Raw genomic sequence first — 20,420 nt, 5'->3', positions numbered from 1 at the left:
GTCAAAGAAAACCAGGATAGGAGCCAAGAAAAGCCAAGGGAGGAAGGTGGTGAGCCTACTAGGAGAGAAGCCTCCACTTCCCTGGAGTGAAGAAAATCCCTTTCCCTGGAGAGTCTGTCTCAAATCCCTCTTTCTGGGAAGTAACCTATGTAAATTGACTCCAGATTTCCATGTTTTTAGGGGGGGGGGTTGAGTTCCTGTGTTCGAAAGTGTGAGTTCTCTGTGGCCCTCTGGGAACTCTCTGCTTTCAGTGATGGGGAGGAGAAGAATAAGGTATGTGGCCATCATAGTTTTATGAAGATTTATTAGAACAGAAGAATATTGGTGTTGACATTCCCATATCAGTTGAAGAACTATTTGTAGAGCTCAGCTTTTGTCATGAAAGTGAAGAAGTTGTTTAGTTACTTCTATACTAATTAAAATCTAATGGGAATAAAGGGTCAGTAAACTTCCTATGAAGTCCTCTCAGAGCTGGGTTATGACCTGTGTAAGAGCTATGAATGTGGAGATGCAATTTAATGCTAATGATTCACTCACTCTTTTTGTAAACAAAGGGCTTCTTCCTTGAGTGTGTCCTCTGGAGTCTGAGGAGAGTTGACTTCTGTGAAAAATATCGCTCACACTCGCTGCAACTGTAGCACTTATACACTGAGTGTGTTCTATGGTGTCTGAAAAGATGCAACTTCTCTGAAAAGCATTGATTACATTTCCTGCAAACATAGGGCTTCTCCTCTGAGCGTATTCTCTGGTGTCTTAAGAGATCTGACTTTCGTGTAAAGCCTTGTTCACACTCTGCAAACATAGGGCTTCTCCCCTGAGTGTGTTCTCTGGTGTGTGAGGAGATGTGTCTTCCTTGAAAAGCCTCGATTACACTCCCTGCAAACATAGGGCTTCTCCCCTGAGTGTGTTCTCTGGTGTGTGAGGAGGGTTGATTTCAGTGAAAAGCATCGCTCACACACCCTGCAAACATAGGGCTTCTCTCCTGAGTGTGTCCTCAGGTGTCTCAGAAGAACAGACTTCCATGTAAAGCGTCGCTCACACTCCCTGCAAACATACAGCTTCTCTCCTGAGTGTATTTTCTGGTGTGAGAGGAGGATTGATTTCAGTGTAAAGCCTCGCCCACACTCCCTGCAAACATACGGCTTCTCTTTGGAGTGTGTTCTCTGGTGTAAGAGGAGATTTGATTTCAGTGAAAAGCCTCGTTCACAGTCCCTGCAAACATAGGGCTTCTCCCCTGAGTGTATCCTCTGGTGTGTGAGGAGAGTTGATTTCAGTGAAAAGCCTCGCTCACACTCCTTGCAAACATAGGGCTTCTCCCCTGAGTGTGTTCTCTGATGTATTCAGAGATCTGACTTTTGTGTAAAGCCTCGCTCACACTCCTTGCATACATAGGGTTTCTCCCCTGAGTGTGTTCTCTGGTGTATTCGGAGATCTGACTTTTGCGTAAAGCCTCGTTCACACTCCCTGCAAACATAGGGCTTCTCCCCTGAGTGTGTTCTTTGGTGTGTAAGAAGATGTGACTTTTGTGTAAAGCCTCGTTCACACTCCCTGCAAACATAAGGCTTCTGACCTGAGTGTGTCCTTTGGTGTCTGAAGAGAGTTGACTTCTGTGAAAATCCTCGCTCACACTCCTTGCAAACATAGAGGTTCTTTCCAGAGTGTTTTCTCTGCTGTGTGAGAAGATGTGACTTCAGTGAAAAGACTTGTTCACACTCCCTGCAAACATCAGGCTTCTTCCCTGAGTGTGTCCTCTGGTGTCTGAGGAGGTCTGACTTTTTTGAAAAGCCTTGTTTACACTGCCTGCAAATATAGTTCTTCTCATCTGAGTGGGACCCATCATCAAAGCCTTGCAAACAAGCTCCATACTTGATAGGTTCATTTGTCGACATTACTACTCTCATAGACAGTTTTTCTGTGTCCACTGAATTTACTTTCTGGCCTCTGCTTGGTGCTTTCTGTATCATTCTCTCTTGCTCACTAGAGCTTCCCACGTGTTCTTTCGGAAGTTTGAAAAAGGCCCTTAAAATCCTCCTCGGCCTGTTATTTTTAATCAAATGTTTGGACTTTTCTTTGACCTTTTGATCTTCAGCTTTGTCATCTCCGTTGTGTGTATCAGTATGAGACTGCTGCTGATTTTCTTCCTCTGGGTAGAGATCTTTTGATTTGAGGTGTTTTCTTGTAGATGTTCTGGGGAGAATATCAGAGGGGTGATTGCATCTCACATGTTGACTGAGGAGTTTCTGACAGGAGAATGCCCGAGAGAAGGAAGCACATGGGTGTATCTCTGGCTGTGGTTCTGCTGAAAAAGAAAATTTTGGTCAGGACAGATGTTGACAAGGCTGCCTGGGTCATATGTTTTGTTAAGACCTGTCCCAGGAGTCATTCTTGTGGGGTTGACAATGTATTCTCTCTCTCCCCCACAAAGTTTTTTTTTTTACAATCTCTTTTCTCTTTTGATTTTTATGTAGTATATCTTCTTTAGAAATCCAGAAAGCCCATGCCAAGGTTATTTTCTATGCATTGCCAGATGAGGGACTGTCAAGTAGCATCAGAGGCTCTTTCACCCCCTGTATGGTGACATTTCCTATATACATGTAGCTTTTAACACAGTTCTTTATAAAGACCACTGACTCCAACTAGGAATTGCTTCCATCATAGTTTTTGACAGATGAAAAACTAACAAGATGTCCTTCCTCAAGCTTCACATCAAATATTTATACTTGATTTTATTCAGTGTCAGCCCATTTCATATACAATGAAAAGTCCTTTTTCAAAATATTTCCCCAATCATACTTTTTAAAAATTCATTCAGGCCCTGGCCGGTTGGCTCAGTGGTAGAGCATCGGCCTGGCGTGCGGAAATCCCAGGTTTGATTCCCGGCCAGGGCACACAGGAGAGGCACCCATCTGCTTCTCCACCCCTCCCCCTCTCCTTATTCTCTGTCTCTCTCTTCCCCTCCCGCAGCCAAGGCTCCACTGGAGCAAAAGATGGCCCGGGCGCTGGGGATGGCTCCTTGGCCTCTGCCCCAGGTGCTAGAGCGGCTCTGGTCGCGACAGAGTGACGCCCTGGATGGGCAGAGCAGCACCTTCTGGTGGGCGTGCTGGGTGGAACCCGGTGGGGCGCATGTGGGAGTCTGTCTGACTGCCTCCTTGTTTCCAGCTTCAGAAAAATACAAAAAAAAATCATTTTTGAGCAGAAAAGGAGGAGGAGGAAGAAGAAAAAGAGGAGTAAGAGGAGAAGCAGAAAAAAAAAAGAAAAATGAGAGAGAGGCATTTATTCATTGTTCTACCTAGACATGCAGTCATTGGTCATTTCTCGTATGTGCCGTGACACAGGCTCAACCTTGGTATTACAGGTTGCAGCTCTAACCAACTGAGCTAAATAGCCAGGACCCACAATCATACTTCTTGCATGCCTGACTTCTATCCCTCTCCAGCTAATCCATAATCCTCTCTCTCTTGGAGATAAAGTAATCTCTGAGAGGATTCCCACTGAACTGTATTCTTTAAAAATTAACAAAGCAAATCTTAAAGAATAAGCCACCCTATAGGCAAGAACAGCACCATCATTCCACCTCACTCAGGAAAGTTTCCAGCATCTCAGCTCAGATCACAGCACTGCATTCCAGGCTTCTGGGCATCTATTGAACCTATGCTTTTACCCTATATGCTATACAGAGGTGGCCCTCAGATAACAGGCCAATGCTTGTTTTCCAAGTGGATAGAGGTTTGGCCCTGGCATGTGGACATCCCAGGTTTCGAACTCTGGTCACTGCACACATGAAAAGCGACTATCTGCTTCTTTTCCCCTCCATCTCCCCTTTCTCTCTCTCTTTCTCTCTGCACAGCCAGTGGCTTGATTGGTTTGATCATCAGCTCGATAGTTCAGTTGGTTCAAGTGTTGACCTCAGGTGCTGAGGATAACTCAGCTAGTCTGAGCATGGACCTCAGACTGGGATTGCTGGGTGGATCCTAGTTGGGGCACATTAAAAAATCTATCTTTCTTCCTCTCACTTAAAAAATTAAATTTCTTAAATTTTTTCCATCTTCATAGAAAGTTATGGTTAGTGCTATGTTAAAAATCTATGATATTCCTTGCTTATTGGTGAATGGCAGTTTATTATTTCACCTGGTGCCTGGGGAATGAAAGGAGCAGTGAACAAACAGTATCAAAAGGGCTTAGGAAATTGTTGGCTTGTCAAGAAATATTTGTCCTAGAGAGACCTGAAGATGGCAGCGAAGTTGGCAGATGCACAGACCCCAGCTCACACCACCAACTAGACTACAAATTAATTTAGGAACAGTCAGAGTGAAAAACTAAATCTGGACAACAAGAACAGTTTCAAATAAGCCCCTTGCTGAGATCAGTAAACAAGACTACCACCAAGATAACTCAGAAGAAAACAAACAAATCAAGACTTCAAATTGGCTCGACTAGAAAAGCCAAACCTGACAGTGGATTACAAACAATAGCTGATAACAACCCAAGAAGACCTAGAAATAACACAAATAAATATTGAAGGCAGACAACACCAAACCTAGACTCAACCAGCTCTACAAACAACACACCCAAACACACAGACATAATGAGAAGATAGAAAAGTGCAATCCAAATGAAACTACAAGAGAAATCTCCAGAAAAGGAACTGAGTGATATGGAAATAACCAAACTGCCAGATACAGAGTTTAGAATAATGATTGTTAGGATGCTTAGGGATCTTAGAACAACAATGGATGGTCATTATGAACACCTAAATAAAGAGATAGCAAGTATAAATAAAACATTGAAATATTAAAAAAGAATCAGTTGTAAGTGACAAATACAATATCAGAAATGAAGACCACAATAGAAGGAATTAAAAGCAGGATGGATGAAGTTGAGGGTTGAATCAGCAAGTTAGAAAACATGATAAATGAAGGCACAAAAGCAGAGCAGAAAAAAGAAAAGAGACTCAAAAAGTCTGAGGTAACTCTAAGAGAGCTCTGTGATAACATGAAGAGAAATAACATTTGCATCATAGGGTTTCCTAAAGAAGAAGAGAAAGAACTAGGGATAGAAACTTTATTCAATCAAGTCATAGCTGAAAACCACCCTAAATTGATGCAAGCAAGAATTTCACCAGTTTAAGAAGCACAGAGAACTCCATTAAAGAGAAACCCAAAAAGACCTACACCAAGCCACATCATAATTAAAATGCCAAAGCTAAGCGATAAAGAGAAAATATTAAAAGCTGCTAAAGAAAAGAAGGCTATCACCTACAAAGGAGCCCCCAAAACAATAACATCCGAATTCTCAACAGAAACATTTGAGGCCAAAAGTGAATGGCAAAAAATATTCAAAGTAATGCAGAACCAGAGCCTACAACCAAAACTACTTTATCCAGCAAGGCTATCACTTAAAACTGAAGGAGAAATAAAAAGCTTCCCAGACAAAAAACAAACAAAAAACAAAATAAATTAGGCCCTCACTAGATGGCTCGGTTTGCTGCAGCATTGTCTTGCAATGCAGAGGTGGCTGGTTCGGTCCTTATCTGGGGCACATACAGAAACAGATTGATGCTTCTGTCTTCCCCTTACCCCCTTTCCTCTCTCTGAATTCAATAAAAATAAAAGATTAAAAAAATAGAAAAAAAATTAAAAAGAAAGCAACAGAGAACATTTTAAAAAAATTAGGAATTCATTACAACCAAAGCAATGCTGCAGGAAATGTTAAGGGGTTTGTTGTAAACAGATAAAAGTGGGAAAAGAATATAGCAAAGAAGAAATACAGCTTTAAAGAATAAAATGGCAATAAACAACTACATATCAATAATAACCTTAAATGTAAATGGATTAAATGATCCAATCAAAAGACATAGGATAGCTGCATGGAAAAGAAAACAGAACTGTACATGTGCTGTCTACAAGAGACACGCCTTAGCCCCCTGGTGGGCATGCCATGTGGATCCCGGTTGGGTGCATGCAGGAGTCTGTCTGACTGCCTCCCGGTTTCCAACTACAAAAACAACAACAACAACAACAAAGAGACACACCTTAAAACAAAAGATGCACATAGACTGAAGGTAAAAGGATGAAAAAAAATATTTCATGCAAATGAAAATGAAAAAAAAAAACTGCGGTAGCAATACTAATATCAGACAAAATGGACTTTAAAACAAAGACTATAGTAAGAGATGAAGAAATTCACTACATAATAATAAAGGGAGCAATCAAACAGGAAGATATAACCATCATAAATATCTATGCACCTAATATAGGAGCACCTAAATATGTAAAGCAGACTTTGATGAATATAAAGGGTGAGATCAACAGCAATGCTATAAGAGTAGGAGATTTCAATACCCCACTAACATCACTAGATAGATCCTCAAGAAAGAAAATTAACAAAGAAACAGCAGACTTAAAGGACACACTAGATCAACTTGATTTAATAGATGTTTTTAGAACCTTTCACCCTAAGGCAGCAGAATATACATTCTTTTCAAGTGCTCATGGTACATTCTCTAAGATAGACCACAGGTTAAGAAACAAAAGCAGTCTCAACAAATTTAAAAAAATTGAAATGATATCAAGCATTTTCTCTGATCACAATGGCATAAAACTAGAAATCAACCACAACAGAAAAACTGAAAAATACTCAAACACATGGAAACTAAATAGCATGTTATTAAATAATGAATGGAATAACAATGAATTCAAAGAAGAAATAAATAAAATTCCTAGAAACAAATGATAATGAGTAAACAACAACTCAAAATTTATGGGACACAGCAAAAGCAGTCCTGAGAGGGAAGTTCATAACATGACAGGCATTCAGTAAGAAGCTTGCAAAAGCTCAAATAAACAACCTAACCCTTCATCTAAAAGAACTAGAAAAAGAACAGCAAGTAAGGCCCAGAGGTAGTAGAAGGAAGAAAATAAAGATTGGAGCAGAAATAAATTACATAGAAGCTAAAGAAACAATATGGAGGATCAATAAAACCAAGAGCTGATTCTTGGAAAGGGTAAACAAGATCAATGAACCTTTAACAAGACTCACCAAAAAAAAGCAGAGAGAAAACTCAAATAAATAAAATTAGAAATGAGAGTGGAGAAATAACAACTGACAGAAGAGAAATACCAAATATTTTTTTAAAAAAACACTATGAAGAACTGTATGCCAAAATATTAAACAACGTAGGTAAAATGGACAAATTTCTTGAAACATATAATCTTCTAAAAATCAATTTGGAAGAATCAGAAAACCTAAAAAGATCGATTACAACAAAAGAAATGAAAACACTTATCAAAAAGCTCCCAAAAACCAATACTTCTGGGCCCGATGGCTTCACTGGTAAATTCTACCAAATATTCAAAGAAGAACTTTATAGTCCTATCCTTCTCAAGCTATTTCAAAAAATTCAGGAGGATGAAACACTTCCAAGTTTCATTTATTAGGTGAGCATAATTCTGATTCCAAAACCAGACAAAGACAACACAAAGAAAGAAAATTATAGGCCAATAACCCTGATGAATTTAGATGGTAAAATCCTCAACAAAATATTAGCTAACCAGATCCAGCAATACTGAAAAAAATCATACATCATGATCAAGTGGGATTTATTCTGGGGAGGCAAGGATTGTACAACATTCTTAAATCAATTAATGTGATTCACCACATAAAAAAAAGGAAGGAGAAAAACCACATGATAATTTCAATCAATGCAGAAAAAGCATTTGATAAAATTCAACACCCATTTATGATCAAAACTGTTAGCAAAGTGGGAATACAGGGAACATACCTCAACATGATAAAGGCCATCTGTGATAAACCCACAGCCAACATTCTAATTAATGGACAAAAATTAAAAGCAATTTCCCTAAAATCAGGAACAAGGCAGGGGTACCCCCTTTCACCACTCTTATTCAACATAGTACTCTAAGTCCTAGCTACAGCAATCAGACAAGAAGAAGAAGTAAAAGGCATCCAAATTGGAAAAGAAGAAGTAACACTATCATTATTTGCAGATGATATGAAACTGTATATAGAAAACCCTATAGTCTCAGTCAAAAAATGACTGGACCTAATAAATGAATTCAGCAAGGTGGCAGGATATAAAATTAATACACAGAAATCAGAGATATTTTTATACACAAACAATAAACTGTCAGAAAGAGAAATTACAAAAACAATCCCCTTCACTATCGTAACCAAAAAACTAAAGTACCTAGGAGTAAATTTAACCAAGGAGGTTAAAGACTTGCACACAGGAAATTATAAAACATTAATAAAAGAAAACAAGGAAGACACAAACAAGTGGAAGCATATACTGTGCTCATGGTTAGGAAGAATAAACATAATTAAAATGTCTATATTACCCAAAGCAATTTATAAATTCAATGCAATACCAATTAAAATACAATTAACATACTTCAAAGATAAAAAACACATATTCCAAAATTTTTATATGGAACCAAAAGAGAACACAAATAGCCTCAGCAATCTTGAAAAAGAAGAATAAAGTGGGAGGTATCACACTTCCTGATATCAAGTTATATTACAAGTCCATTGTACTCAAAACAGCGTGGTACTGGCATAAGAACAGCCATATAGATCAATGGAAGAGAACAGAGAACCCAAAAATAAACGCATATTTTTATGGACAATTGATATTTGACAAAGGAGGTAAGAGCATACAGTGGAGTAAAGACAGTCTCTTTAACAAATGGTGTTGGGAAAACTGGACAGCTACCTGTAAAAAAATGAAACTAGACCACCAACTTACACCATGCACAAAAATAAACTCAAAATGGATAAAGGACTTAAATGTAAATCGTGAAACCATAAGTATCCTAGAAGAAAACTTAGGCAGTAAGCTCACTGACATCTATCATTGCAGTATCTTTGCTGATTTATCTCCACAGGCAAATGAAATAAAAGACAGGATAAACAAATGGGACTATATCAAACTAAAAAGCTTTTACACAACTAAAGACAATATGAACAGAATAAAAAGACAAACCACACAATGGGAGAACATATTTGACAATACATCTGATAAGGGATTAATGACCAAAATTTACAAAGAATTTGTAAAACTCAACACCAGGAAGACAAACATTATCCAATCCAAGAATGGGCACAAGTGTCGGGAGCCAATCAACAACTGCTGGCTGACAAGGTCACAGCAGGAGAAGACCCACAACTGCTGGCTGACAAGGTCACAGCAGGAGAAGACCCACAACTGCTGGCTGACAAGGTCACAGCAGAAGATCAAAAACTGCTGATTGACAAAGTCACAGCAGAGAAGACCAATAGCTGTGGGTTGACGAAGTCACCCAAATGAGAGACACAACGATACTTCCCCCTTTGACTTTTTGAATTAATCTGGCCTTATATCCCCCCTTTTCTGGGTGTGTGCTATTATTTATGGTACCTTGCTTTCCCTGTAATTTCTTTGGAAATGAGACAGAGGGTGTGAGTTCCACAGAAAAGCCTGTGGGTCCCTTGAGCTGGGCTCATAGACATAAGAGGCTGGCTATGATATCCCTCGTAAAGGGTTAAGTTTGTAGGAGAATTTCTTCTTAATCATGTTAGAAAGAATAGATTGTGACTTGTGAATGGATAGGAGGCAGTGGCTGTGCACAGAGCACCTTTCGGCCTTCACTTAATTCAACATTTTTCCTCCCTAGCCTTTTCATGTGATAGAGTAGAGAAACATTCCTTTCTTCTTGCTTATTTGATCTGCAGATAGTGGTACACTCTGAGAAGAATAGAGTTAGAACTTAACTAGTGTTTAAATATAATAAATAAGTAATATTTGACTAGACAATAGTATCTTAGGTAAGGTGTAGTAGAATGGCCCATTGTGTGGCCTAGGATGAGAGCGCAGTCAGCAAGAAAAGAATGTTTTGCTAAGAGAATTGTTTTATGACTAAAGGCAGTTGCTGGGCTTTCTCAGTGAGACATTCTCATGAGATTTATATACTTTCCAAGGTTTTTCGATTCAGATAATAAAGATGAATATGGGGGATCCATAGAAGCAGTAGCAATTAATGCCTTCTGATATTATTTTGCTACTAAGCTATCTTGCAGGTGCACTCTATATATCTTTAAGCAAAAGTTACTCTTGATGTTATGACAATTTCTTAATAAGCAAGCCTTTTGAAGTCTTGTGAGAAAAATTAGGACACTGCATGAACTCAAGGCCATTTGCCTGAGCAAGCGGTGGTCCTTTGCTAGTCCTTAATGATTTCGTCTGCTAATCTCTCTCTGCATCCTTGACTCACAACAACAGTAAAATAGAGTTATTAATTAGTACTAATCTTTTAGAAGTTTGTACCAATATTGTTATTGCTATTGTATAACTGTACTTTGAATAACTTACCACCTGATTTATAGTTTATAGATATAAATTAACTGTTATCTGGAAACATGTAAACATAGTGAAACAGAAGCAATGATTAATACCATGTAATTGTAACTCAGTGTGTGTGTATAAAAAGGGAGCTATACTAGCATTTGGCAGAGATGCCTGGCAGTAAATGCTAACCAGAGAATAAAGAGAACGAAAAGAATTCAGCTCTCTCACTCGATTCGTGCCAACGCCGTCTCTTCCTGTGGGACCCCTGGATCCCCCCGGGGCTGGACCCCAGCACACAAGAAATGAACAGACACTTCTCCAAAGAGGACATACAGATGGCCAAAAGACAAACTAAAAAAATGTTCATCACTAATCATTAGAGAAATGCAAATTAAAACCACAATGAGATACCACCTCACACCAGTCAGAATGGTGCTCATTAACGAAACAACACATGATAGGTGCTGGCACAGATATGGAAAAAAGGGCACCCCTCCTGCACTGCTGGTGGGAATGCAGACTGGTGCAGCCACTGTGGAAAACAGTATGGAGATTCCTCAAAAAATTAGAAATGGAACTGCCCTTTGACCCAGCCATCCCACTTATAGGAATATATCCCAAGGACACCATATCACCAACTGAAAAAAAGAAATGCACCCCCATGTTTATGGCAGCATTGTTCACAATATCGAAGATCTGGAAACAGCCCAAGTGTCCATCAGTGTACGAGTGGATTAAAAAGCTGTGGTACATATACACAATGGAATACTATGGGGCTATGAAAAAGAAGGAAATATTACCTTTTCAACAATATAGAGGGAGCTGGGAACTATTTTGTTGAGTGAAATAAGCCAGGCAGAAAAAGAAAAATATCATATGACCTCACTCATTTGATAATAATCCAAAGAATAATGTGAACTGAGGAACAAAATAGAGACAGAGGAGGGATCAAAGAGACCAGAGGAAAAGAGGACAGAGGGAAAGGGGATGATAGGATGAGATAAACCTGAACGGAAGGGGGAGGGCACTTTAGGAAGGGGGCAAGGAAGATGTTGAGGGGAATGGGAGGGGGGGAGATGCATTTGGGGTGGCCCTAGAATCTATGTAAACACAAAATGGCCTTTTAGTTGTATAGCCAAAGACATTTAGTATCTTCTGGTTCTTAACATGTCATAACATTTTATAAGAGGAATATTATTTTTTTAAATTTGGCAAAACTTTTGACAAAATACCTTCTAAAGCAGCCACAGCTTATAAAGATAATGTCAACACTACAGTGATAATTTTTTCCCAGACAAAATGAGGTGTGAATTTGTCACGTTAAATTGAAATGAGTAACAAAATGTATCCCCTTCCAGTTTACCTTTTTTGAGTTTTAGAGAATTAAAAGTTTCATTTTATTATATTTTAAAATAATTTCTACATGTGAGCCACGAGACTGACTGTAATTCCAGTGTTTAATTTTCCATGGAAAAACTTGATAAACTGGACACCTTTCAGCAGGATTACCCCAATTATAGTGTCAGAATTTTAGCTGTACCAGAGCCCTTTATGTGATACACATAATTTGTATAAAGTTTTATATGTGCAAATTGGGTACATAAACAGTTCTCCATATTTCTAAGGAAATGCAATAAATGTAGCATCATGAATAAATATAACTTTTATAATCCTTAAAAAAAACACACTTAATTAAATTTAAAAAAATAAAGAAGAAAAAAAATTTTTTAAATAAAAAATATAAAAATTTCTCCTAAGAATCAAAGGCATAGGAAATGAATCCTTAATTTCTGAATCATCTGATTCAAAATCTTACTGACTTTAGAGTGTACCATGAACATTTCTAAGGTGAGTTCTCTTTTTTCTTTCCATTTTGAAGAATGGTTGTGCCCACCTCTAGCTGCTAAGAGCTCTCTCTTCTGCTTGCTTCCATAGTTGATGCCCAGCTTCTGGCCATACTCGTCACCATACCAGACTAGCAGCTCACAGTCTGGCTTGATGACCTGGCAGGTTCGGTAGAAAATCTGCCTGCGATACTGAAAGGCCACCAGGTTCTGCTCTTCATCATCCTGGGCACAGTTCACATACCTGGGATTGAGGCAGGTGAAAGAAAAGAAACACACAGGTGATGAGTTTCTACTACTTCTCAGATCCATGTCCAGCTCTGCACCTGACATTCGGGCTCTGATGTCACCCACTCCCAGTGCTCCCAGAGAACCTTCTGTTCAATGTCTGAGCCTGTCACAATGTCATACTAGTTCCTATCTCCAGGTCCTGCTTACAGTGATCATCCTGCCTAATACCATTTTCCAAAGCCAATTCCAGATGTAACCTCCACCCTGATTGGCCAAAAAACCCAGTGACCTCTAGCTTCTCTAAACTAACTCAGGTCCTGTTTATATCACAGAACTCGCTACTTGATGTTGGATTCTGTGTCTAGATTAGTTCACATCATTCAATACTCAGTGTAACTTCATCTTTTTTTGAGAGGCTTTTCTCCATTCTCCTCACATTATATTTAGGTAGCATTTGATGCCTCACCCAGGTTCCCAAAAAAAACTGGAGGTCTCCCTGCCCCACTGAAGTGAGAAATGGGGAGGCAGAGAAACAAAATCCTGCATGTGCCCATCTGAGATCCACCTGGAACGCCCACCAGGGGGCGATACTCAGCCCATCTCAGCATTGCGCCGGTCCAACTGAAACCATTCTAGCACCTGAGGCAGAGGCCATGGAGACATCCTCCGTGCTCAGCCCAACATTGCTCCAATATAGCCTTGGCTATGGGAAGGGAAGAGAGAGATAGAGATGAAGGAAAGGAGGAAGGGTGGAGAAGCAGATGAGCACTTCTGTGTGCCCTGGCTAGGAATCAAACCATGGACTTCCATGATCGGGCTGATGCTCTACCGCTGAGCCAACATATCAGGACTTGGAGGTATCTTTAACTTAGCAAAATCATAAAGAACAATAATAGCTTATTTACATTCTGTAGCCTCTGATAAAAGAGCCCCTAGGATAGTGGTTAATGATCATTGCTCTGCATGCTTCAGAACTCAGTTCTAGGTAGAAGTGAGGCTGGAATAATTTGCTGCCCTCACTGGTTTAGGCTATCCTTGGTTTAGGTATCCTGGCACTGTGTAATTCTCAAAAAAAAGGAAAATTACAGTTAAACATTTCTAAAATCAATTGTTTCACTCTGTCTGCAATTTGTCCTCCATAAGAAGATGGGTTATATGATCTGTTTTAATAATGAATACCTTCCTCTAAACTGGAATATAGTAAGGACTTGCTAAAATAATGTTCATTAGATCAATTAAAGTGTTATCCAGGCCCTCAAAATTTTTTTCCAGTGCCTAAATTTTGTCTAGCATAGAGATTTATATTTTGAGGACATATGCTATATTTTTATTGCCTTTTTTCCTCTAAATACCTTTTTCCTTGAAAGAGCACCAAATGGAGCAAAAAGAGGAACAGAGAATTGAGGGAGAGCACTGAGGGAGGCATGATGAGAAGGAAAGATGTACGGGCCTGAGAGGGATGAGTGGTCTCCGTTAATCCCAGACAGTTCTTGGGCTTACCTCATCCAGTTGGCGCAGAATTCATCCTTTGCATTCACATACTCATGACAGTTTCTCCCTTTGGTGATCTGCATTTTAGGAAGAAAATATAAAGGCTTTTTTTGCATGGGGAGGTATTTTCTCTACTGTCAACAAAGCTCTTTCAGCTTGCATGTATTGCCACTCATGACCACATGATACTCTCTTTACTCATCACATCTGAGTTGACCTGTCCACTCAGGGCTGGGAGGAGGCATTCCTTTGTGTCTGTACCACTTTGCTCCCACTTAACCTGTGATCCTCAACAGGAGCTCCATGGTCTACAAAGTCCACTCAGCACCCAGAGCTAACCATATTGTCTCCATCCATGTCCTAGCATGTAGAAAGACAGGTCCCACCAAGCCATGGGAGGGATGTGGGAAGCCACAAGACAGGGGAAGAGGTAAATACTTCTCACCAGCCAGGAGTATCCATTGTTGCCTGCCTCTTCATCTTCTGTGATCTGGCCCTTATAAGGGCCAAAGTGTAGACCCACTGGCAGAGCAGATGCCTCGTTCCACACTCCAAGACCAGCCTCAGGGATGCCTGATGGTCTGATTCTCAACCCAGGGGGCAGAGTGAGGGCTGCATGGTTTGGATGCCCCTTATCCACTGCACTGTCTTTTACAAATGTAGGGGGCCCATGCACGTCACAACTGTCAATGAAGAAGTTCTGACACTTCTCACAATCTGGGGGTGAGAGCAACAGGGATTGGGGAAAGTGTACTGCATGTTCCTGGACATATAGAGCTTCAGAGAGAGCCCAGGCACTCACATCATTGAGCCTCAATTCTGCAGTGCAGGTCCCTAGAGCAGCGGTTCTCAACCTGGGGTCGGAAAATACATAATGCATATCAGGTATTTACATTCCGAATCATAACTGTAGCAAAATTACAGTTATGAAGTAGCCACCAAAATTATTTTTTGGTTTGGGGTCACCGCAACATGAGGAACTGTATTGCGGGGTCATGGCATTAAAAAGGTTGAGAACCACTGCCCTAGGGGAATGGAATGCTCTAAGGGCCAAATGACCAGATGACATTATTGTATGAAGAGATAACATGCTTTGTGAGGGTCACTTACAGAGGTAGTCATCATCCTGGGGCTCGCTGACCTCTTGGTACACATGGCCTTTTCTTTCTCGTAGGTTATAGATTCTTACTTCAGTCTCCTTTCTCCTGGTTCTAAGTTGGAGAAGAGTGAGTTTGGTGGAGTCTGCAGTGTTAGTCTCTATTTTGTCAGAACACACACAATCTCCTCCCATCAAATTATCACCTGTCCTTCTATATACTCTGGTATATTTATTTTTTGTCAACTATTGGCTCAGAGAGCCTCTATAATAGTAATCCTGTACACTGACTACAGATGGCCAATTCAATTTTTGTTTCTAGATCTTCCCATTATGAGGTATAACTTACCAACATTTAGTTATTCATAAAATATTTATTAAGGGCACAGTATATGTAAGGTATTGAGGAAAGGCCATGTATACAACACCAACAGCGTATGGTCGCTATTATCAGAGATGTATTTATTGGACAACTGGTGTCAGTGCTTTTACATTGAATTTATGCCCTAGCCAGTGGCTCAGTGGATAGAGCGTTGGCCTAGTGTATGTTTCAGCTTTGGTTCCAATCAGGGTACTTAGGAGAAGTGACCATCTCCTTGTCTACCTCTCTCTCTCCCTTCTTTTCCTGCAGCCAGTGACTCAACTGGTTCTAGCATTGGCCCTGGGCACTGAGGACGGCTCAGTTAGCTGGAGCACATCATCCTGAGGTGCTAAGAAACAGCTCAGTACTCGAGAATTGGGGTTGCTGGGTAGATCCTGGTAAGGGTGCATATGGGAGTCAGCCTCACTATCTCCCCTCATCTTACCTAAAAAATAAATAAATACATACACAAATAAAATTGAATTGAATATTGTCAAAGAATATATGCACGTAAGGTATATTCACCTTACACATTAGCATTCAAGAGCTCAGAGAATCTGTAAGATTTGCCCAAAGCTCCAGTGCTAAATTCACTCTCAGTTTAGTAGAGCTTAAATCCAGGACTATCCAAAGTCCACCCCTAGGGCATACTTATTAGCCTTTCTAGAGGACTGAGAGGAACTGAAATCTACAAATGATTTTCTCTTACCCAATTTTCACCTAGAGCAGGGGTCCCCAAACTTTTTACACAGGGGGCCAGTTCACTGTCCCTCAGACTGTTGGAGGGCCAGACTATAAAAAAAATATGAACAAATCCCTGTGCACATTACACATATCTTATTTTAAAGTAAAAAAACAAAATGGGAACAAATACAATATTTAAAATAAAGAACGAGTAAATTTAAATCAACAAACTGACCAGTATTTCAATGGGAACTATGCTCCTTTCACTGACCATCAATGAAAGAGGTGCCCCTTCTGGAAGTGTGGTAGGGGCTGGATAAATGGCCTCAGGGGGCCGCATGTGGCCCGCGGGCCATAGTTTGGGAACCCCTGACCTAGAGTGTTGTCCAGAGGGTCTTGCTTCTCCAGAATGGACTGTGATGCTGAGGACCCAGGTTTGAAACCCTGAGGCTGCTGGCTTCAGTGTGGGCTAATCTGGCTTTTGTGCAGGCTCACCATCTTGAGCACAGGGTTGCCGGCTTGAGTGTGGGATTATAAGCATGACCCCATGATTGCTGGCCCAGTCCAAGGTAGCTGGCTTGAGCAAGGGGTCACTCACTCTGCTGTAGCCCCCCAGTCAAGGCACATATGAGAAAGCAATCAATGAACAACTAAGGAGCTGCAATGAAGAATTGATGCTTCTCATCTCTCTCTGTTTGAGCCAGTCTGTCCCTCCTTCTCTCTCTATCTCTCACTAAAATAAAAAAGAAAAAGGAAAAAATTGGCTATTTATGTCAAAAATATAGTAAAGGTCACTTAACTGGGCAGAAAGTCCATTTCTTTAACATAATACTTTCTCCTTTCTGTCTTCTTTTTAAAAAATTTTTTAAAAATTTGCCTAGCCTGTGATTGCACAGTGGATACAGCAGTGACCTTGAACACTAAAGTCACCAGTTTGTAACCCCAGGCTTGCCTGGTCAAGGCACATACAAGAAGCAACTACTACAAGTTGATGCTTTCTGCTCCTCTTTGCCTCCTCCTTCTTTCTTTTTTCTCTTTCTCTCACTCTTCTCTCTGAAATCAATAAATTAAATATTTTTATTGACTTTAGAGAGAGAGGAGGGAAGAGAGTGAGAGAGAAACATTAATTTGTTGTTGCACTCATTTATGCAATTAGTAGTTGATTATTCTCTCTTTTGTCTTTTCTTTGTTTTTAGCTAGAGAGGCAGACAGACAGGAAGGGAGAAGGATGATTAGCATCAACTTATAGCTGCAGCATCTTGGTTGTTCATTGATTGCTTTCTCATACGTGCCTTGACCAGGGACTCTAGCTCAGCCAGTGACCTCTTGCTCAAACCTGCAACCTTGGGCTCAAGCCAGTGACCATGGGGTCATGTCCACGATTTCATGCTCAAGCCAGCAACCCCGCACTCAAGCTAGCTGGTGAACCCATCCTTAAGCCACAACCTTGGGGTTTGGAACTTGGGTCCTCATCATCCCAGGTTGATGCTCTATCCTTTGTGCTACCACCTGGTCAGGCTTCAGTGGTTGATTCTTATATGGGCCCTGACTGGACATCAAACCCACAACCTTGGTGTAGGGGGCTGACTCCCTAACAAATTATGCAACTTGGCCAGGGCTCCTTTCTGTCTTCTTGTTTCAGAGTGGTCTTGTCCAGTCTAATGGTACAGTGACCACCTTGCCTCCTTTCCTTCTTATCCTTTCACCTTTACACATTTAACCATCCTTGCCCTTCCTTAATCATCAGAGTCTGGTCAGCACCAGTCTTGGGAACAGAGCCTCAGATCTGTAAACCACAGAAACCATTTGGGTCAAGTTAGAGATCACACCTGGACTTCAGCTGTGTTTCAGTGCTAGACCCATGAAAGCGGAAGGACCTTACTGACCACACCCTCATGAAACCAGACACACTGAAGAGATGGCTGACACAGGGCCTGATACAATGGTCCCTACCCTGGCCCACAACCCCAGCTGCCTTAATCACCATGATTCTTTCCTGTCTGCAATGTGGCCGGCGCTGCCCAGACAGCCCGGTTCTGGAGCACTGCTCACCGGCCAGACCTTCCTACTCCTCTTGTGATGACAAGTGTTCTGAATGAGTTGTTTCTTAAGTGCTTTTATACTTTTATACTGTTCTTGCTCCATTAACACATCTATAAATACATGTAATTATTTACATGTGGAAGCAGTGTAGCAAATCGCCCCTTACTGCACAAGGCACTGTTTGCATCTCGCTTGTTTGCTAAACGCAAGCTCTGTCCCTCGTTAGCTGTTGACAAGCCGCGGACCTGACCCCGGGTGAGTTTCAAATGGGCAGTGCGTGCCTGTGGCCCCTCACCTCACTGCCTCCGAGTCCATTCTTCATGCGAGTCCTCAGTGTCCTCCGCCGGGGGGGTCTGGTGGCCTGCCAGCGGTGAACCAGGAAAGCGGTCAGAGGTGCTCCGAGGCCTGGGGAGAAACAAAATCGTGATCCGCAAAGTGAAGCGCTTGAAGGAGCAGCCCCGACACTCGGCTGCCCCCTGTGTTGCCCGCGGTCCCCGCCCCGCTCCCGCTCCCCCATCCCCGCCCGGTCCGCGCCTGTCACCTGTGCGCAGCAGGGCGTCCGGGTTCCTCTCCACGTTGCGGCCTCCCGTCATCCCCTAGTCGCCCATGGCGGCCACTCCTCCCGGAAGAAGTAGTCGCGGATGTTCCTGCTTGCGCAGGGGTCTGGGGCGAGGGGGTGGGGGATGCGGCCACGTGACCCTGCGCAGTGGACGTAGGAACCGCCCCTCGCCCGCTGGGTCCTGGCTGCCCCCACCCTGCCCCGCCCTTTGCGCCGCACGCTGGCTCTTGTCCTCTCCGTGCTCTGGCTGCCCCGTGAGCTCAGCCTGGCCCACAAGTCGTCCGCTGTCTCCTGTGCGCAGCAGCGCGTCCTGGTTCCTCTCCATGTTGGGGCAGCATGCCTTCTCCCAGTCGCTTATGGCGGCCACCCCTCCAGGGAGAAGTAGGCATGGATGTCCCTGAAGACCTTGGAGGTCTGGGGGAGACTCGGCCACGTGACCACGTGCAGAGGCTGGCGGAACCGCCCCTTACTCCGCTGGGTCTGGGCTGCCCCCAAACCGCCTCCCTGTACTCCAGCCTGCTCCATCCTCGCCTCCCCGCCCCCGCAGGCCCTCGTCTGTGTCCATTCTCCGGCCACCCTTCACTCCCAGCCCCGACGTGCCTGAGCGGGAGACGGCGCTGAGCCTGACTGCTTGGCCCAGGTCCGCGCATTCTCGCGTGTGCGTGCGGGCTCACGGTGCTGTGTTTCAAGAGGGGACATGTGGGGCTAGGCCTAGGGATGCAAGGACGAGCCAGGGCGGCGACTCCAGCCAATCAGTGACCCCCCTTGTTCAAGCCAGCAACTGGGCTTGAAGCCAGCAACCTTTGGTCTTAACCAGCGACCATGGGGTCATGTTTATGATCCCACACTCAAGCTGGTGAGTTTGCGCTCAAGCCAGATGAACTTACTACATTTTCTTGTTGTTCAAGCACTCTCTTGAGTTCCTCTATTCTCTCAAGTTTATTGAACATGGTTATGACTGTTTACTTTGAATTCTTTATCTGTCCAATTATCCATCTCCATTTAATTAGGATATTCCTCCTGAGTTTTTTTTGTTTCTTCATTGGGGGTGTAAAGTCAGTAGCCAGGGCCACTACCACAGCAGCCTGGCTCATGCAGGTTTGCATTGCATTTGGACAGTCGGTAAAGAAACAACGGAGCCAAAAGCTGATGGGCCATTATCTTTAATCCTAGTTTGCACCTGGCAGGCAAGCAAAAACACACACTGGGCTCCAAAACCCACTCATTCAGTGCTCACAAAGCTACTGACTTACCGAGTTTCCTAGAATCAAAGGTTTCTAGCTCACCAGATTTATTCACCTCTGTTCCCCATCTCCTTCCTTCTCCCTGCACAAACTCTGCACAAACTGGCTTCCCACTCAACACTCTGCCATTTTGGCTGCTTCTCCTGGCCTCCTCCACGTGGACTTTTTCTGCTCTGCTCTCTGCTCTCTCCTCTAATGTGAATCTCAGGAACCAAGAGCTCCCATTCTGCCCCACTTTATAGTGTGAATTCATAACCTAATCCAATATACAAAATAGGGAAGTCTCTAAAACAAAGTCACTTATCTGGGGCATGATGGGATTGCACCACCCCACATCAAAAAGGGTAAATAAGGCTTAATCCTAAAACCAAGCCCCAGGCTATAAGAATCCTGCCTGCCCACAGCCCACCCCCAACACACATTAATATCACCTGGGCAATGGCCTCCACGTGGATAGCGCCATTTTTAACAAAGTCAGCATAATACATTTTATCTGCCCAACAATCCACCCCTATGCTCACTTTA

At 42.2% G+C, this 20,420-nt stretch overlaps 1 protein-coding gene across 1 annotated transcript; it reads right to left on the bottom strand.

Annotated features, from left to right (window-relative positions):
* Positions 1-287: 287 nt before the first annotated feature.
* LOC136322319 (histone-lysine N-methyltransferase PRDM9-like) lies at positions 288-18,911 on the bottom strand. The gene is made up of 7 exons (XM_066254564.1): positions 18,634-18,911; positions 18,388-18,497; positions 15,019-15,119; positions 14,354-14,625; positions 13,918-13,985; positions 12,237-12,430; positions 288-2,299 (listed from the first exon to the last, which is right to left on the bottom strand). The coding sequence occupies exons 2-7, from the start codon at positions 18,405-18,407 to the stop codon at positions 1,341-1,343; spliced, it is 1,614 nt and encodes a 537-aa protein (XP_066110661.1). The 5' UTR covers positions 18,408-18,497; positions 18,634-18,911; the 3' UTR covers positions 288-1,340.
* Between the last annotated feature and the right edge of the window lie 1,509 nt (positions 18,912-20,420).

The sequence above is a fragment of the Saccopteryx bilineata genome, chromosome 1 (assembly GCF_036850765.1).
Source record: "Saccopteryx bilineata isolate mSacBil1 chromosome 1, mSacBil1_pri_phased_curated, whole genome shotgun sequence".
Taxonomy (NCBI): domain Eukaryota; kingdom Metazoa; phylum Chordata; class Mammalia; order Chiroptera; family Emballonuridae; genus Saccopteryx; species Saccopteryx bilineata.
The sequence above is the reverse complement of the archived record's forward strand: the minus strand, read 5'-3'. Positions and strand labels throughout refer to the sequence as shown.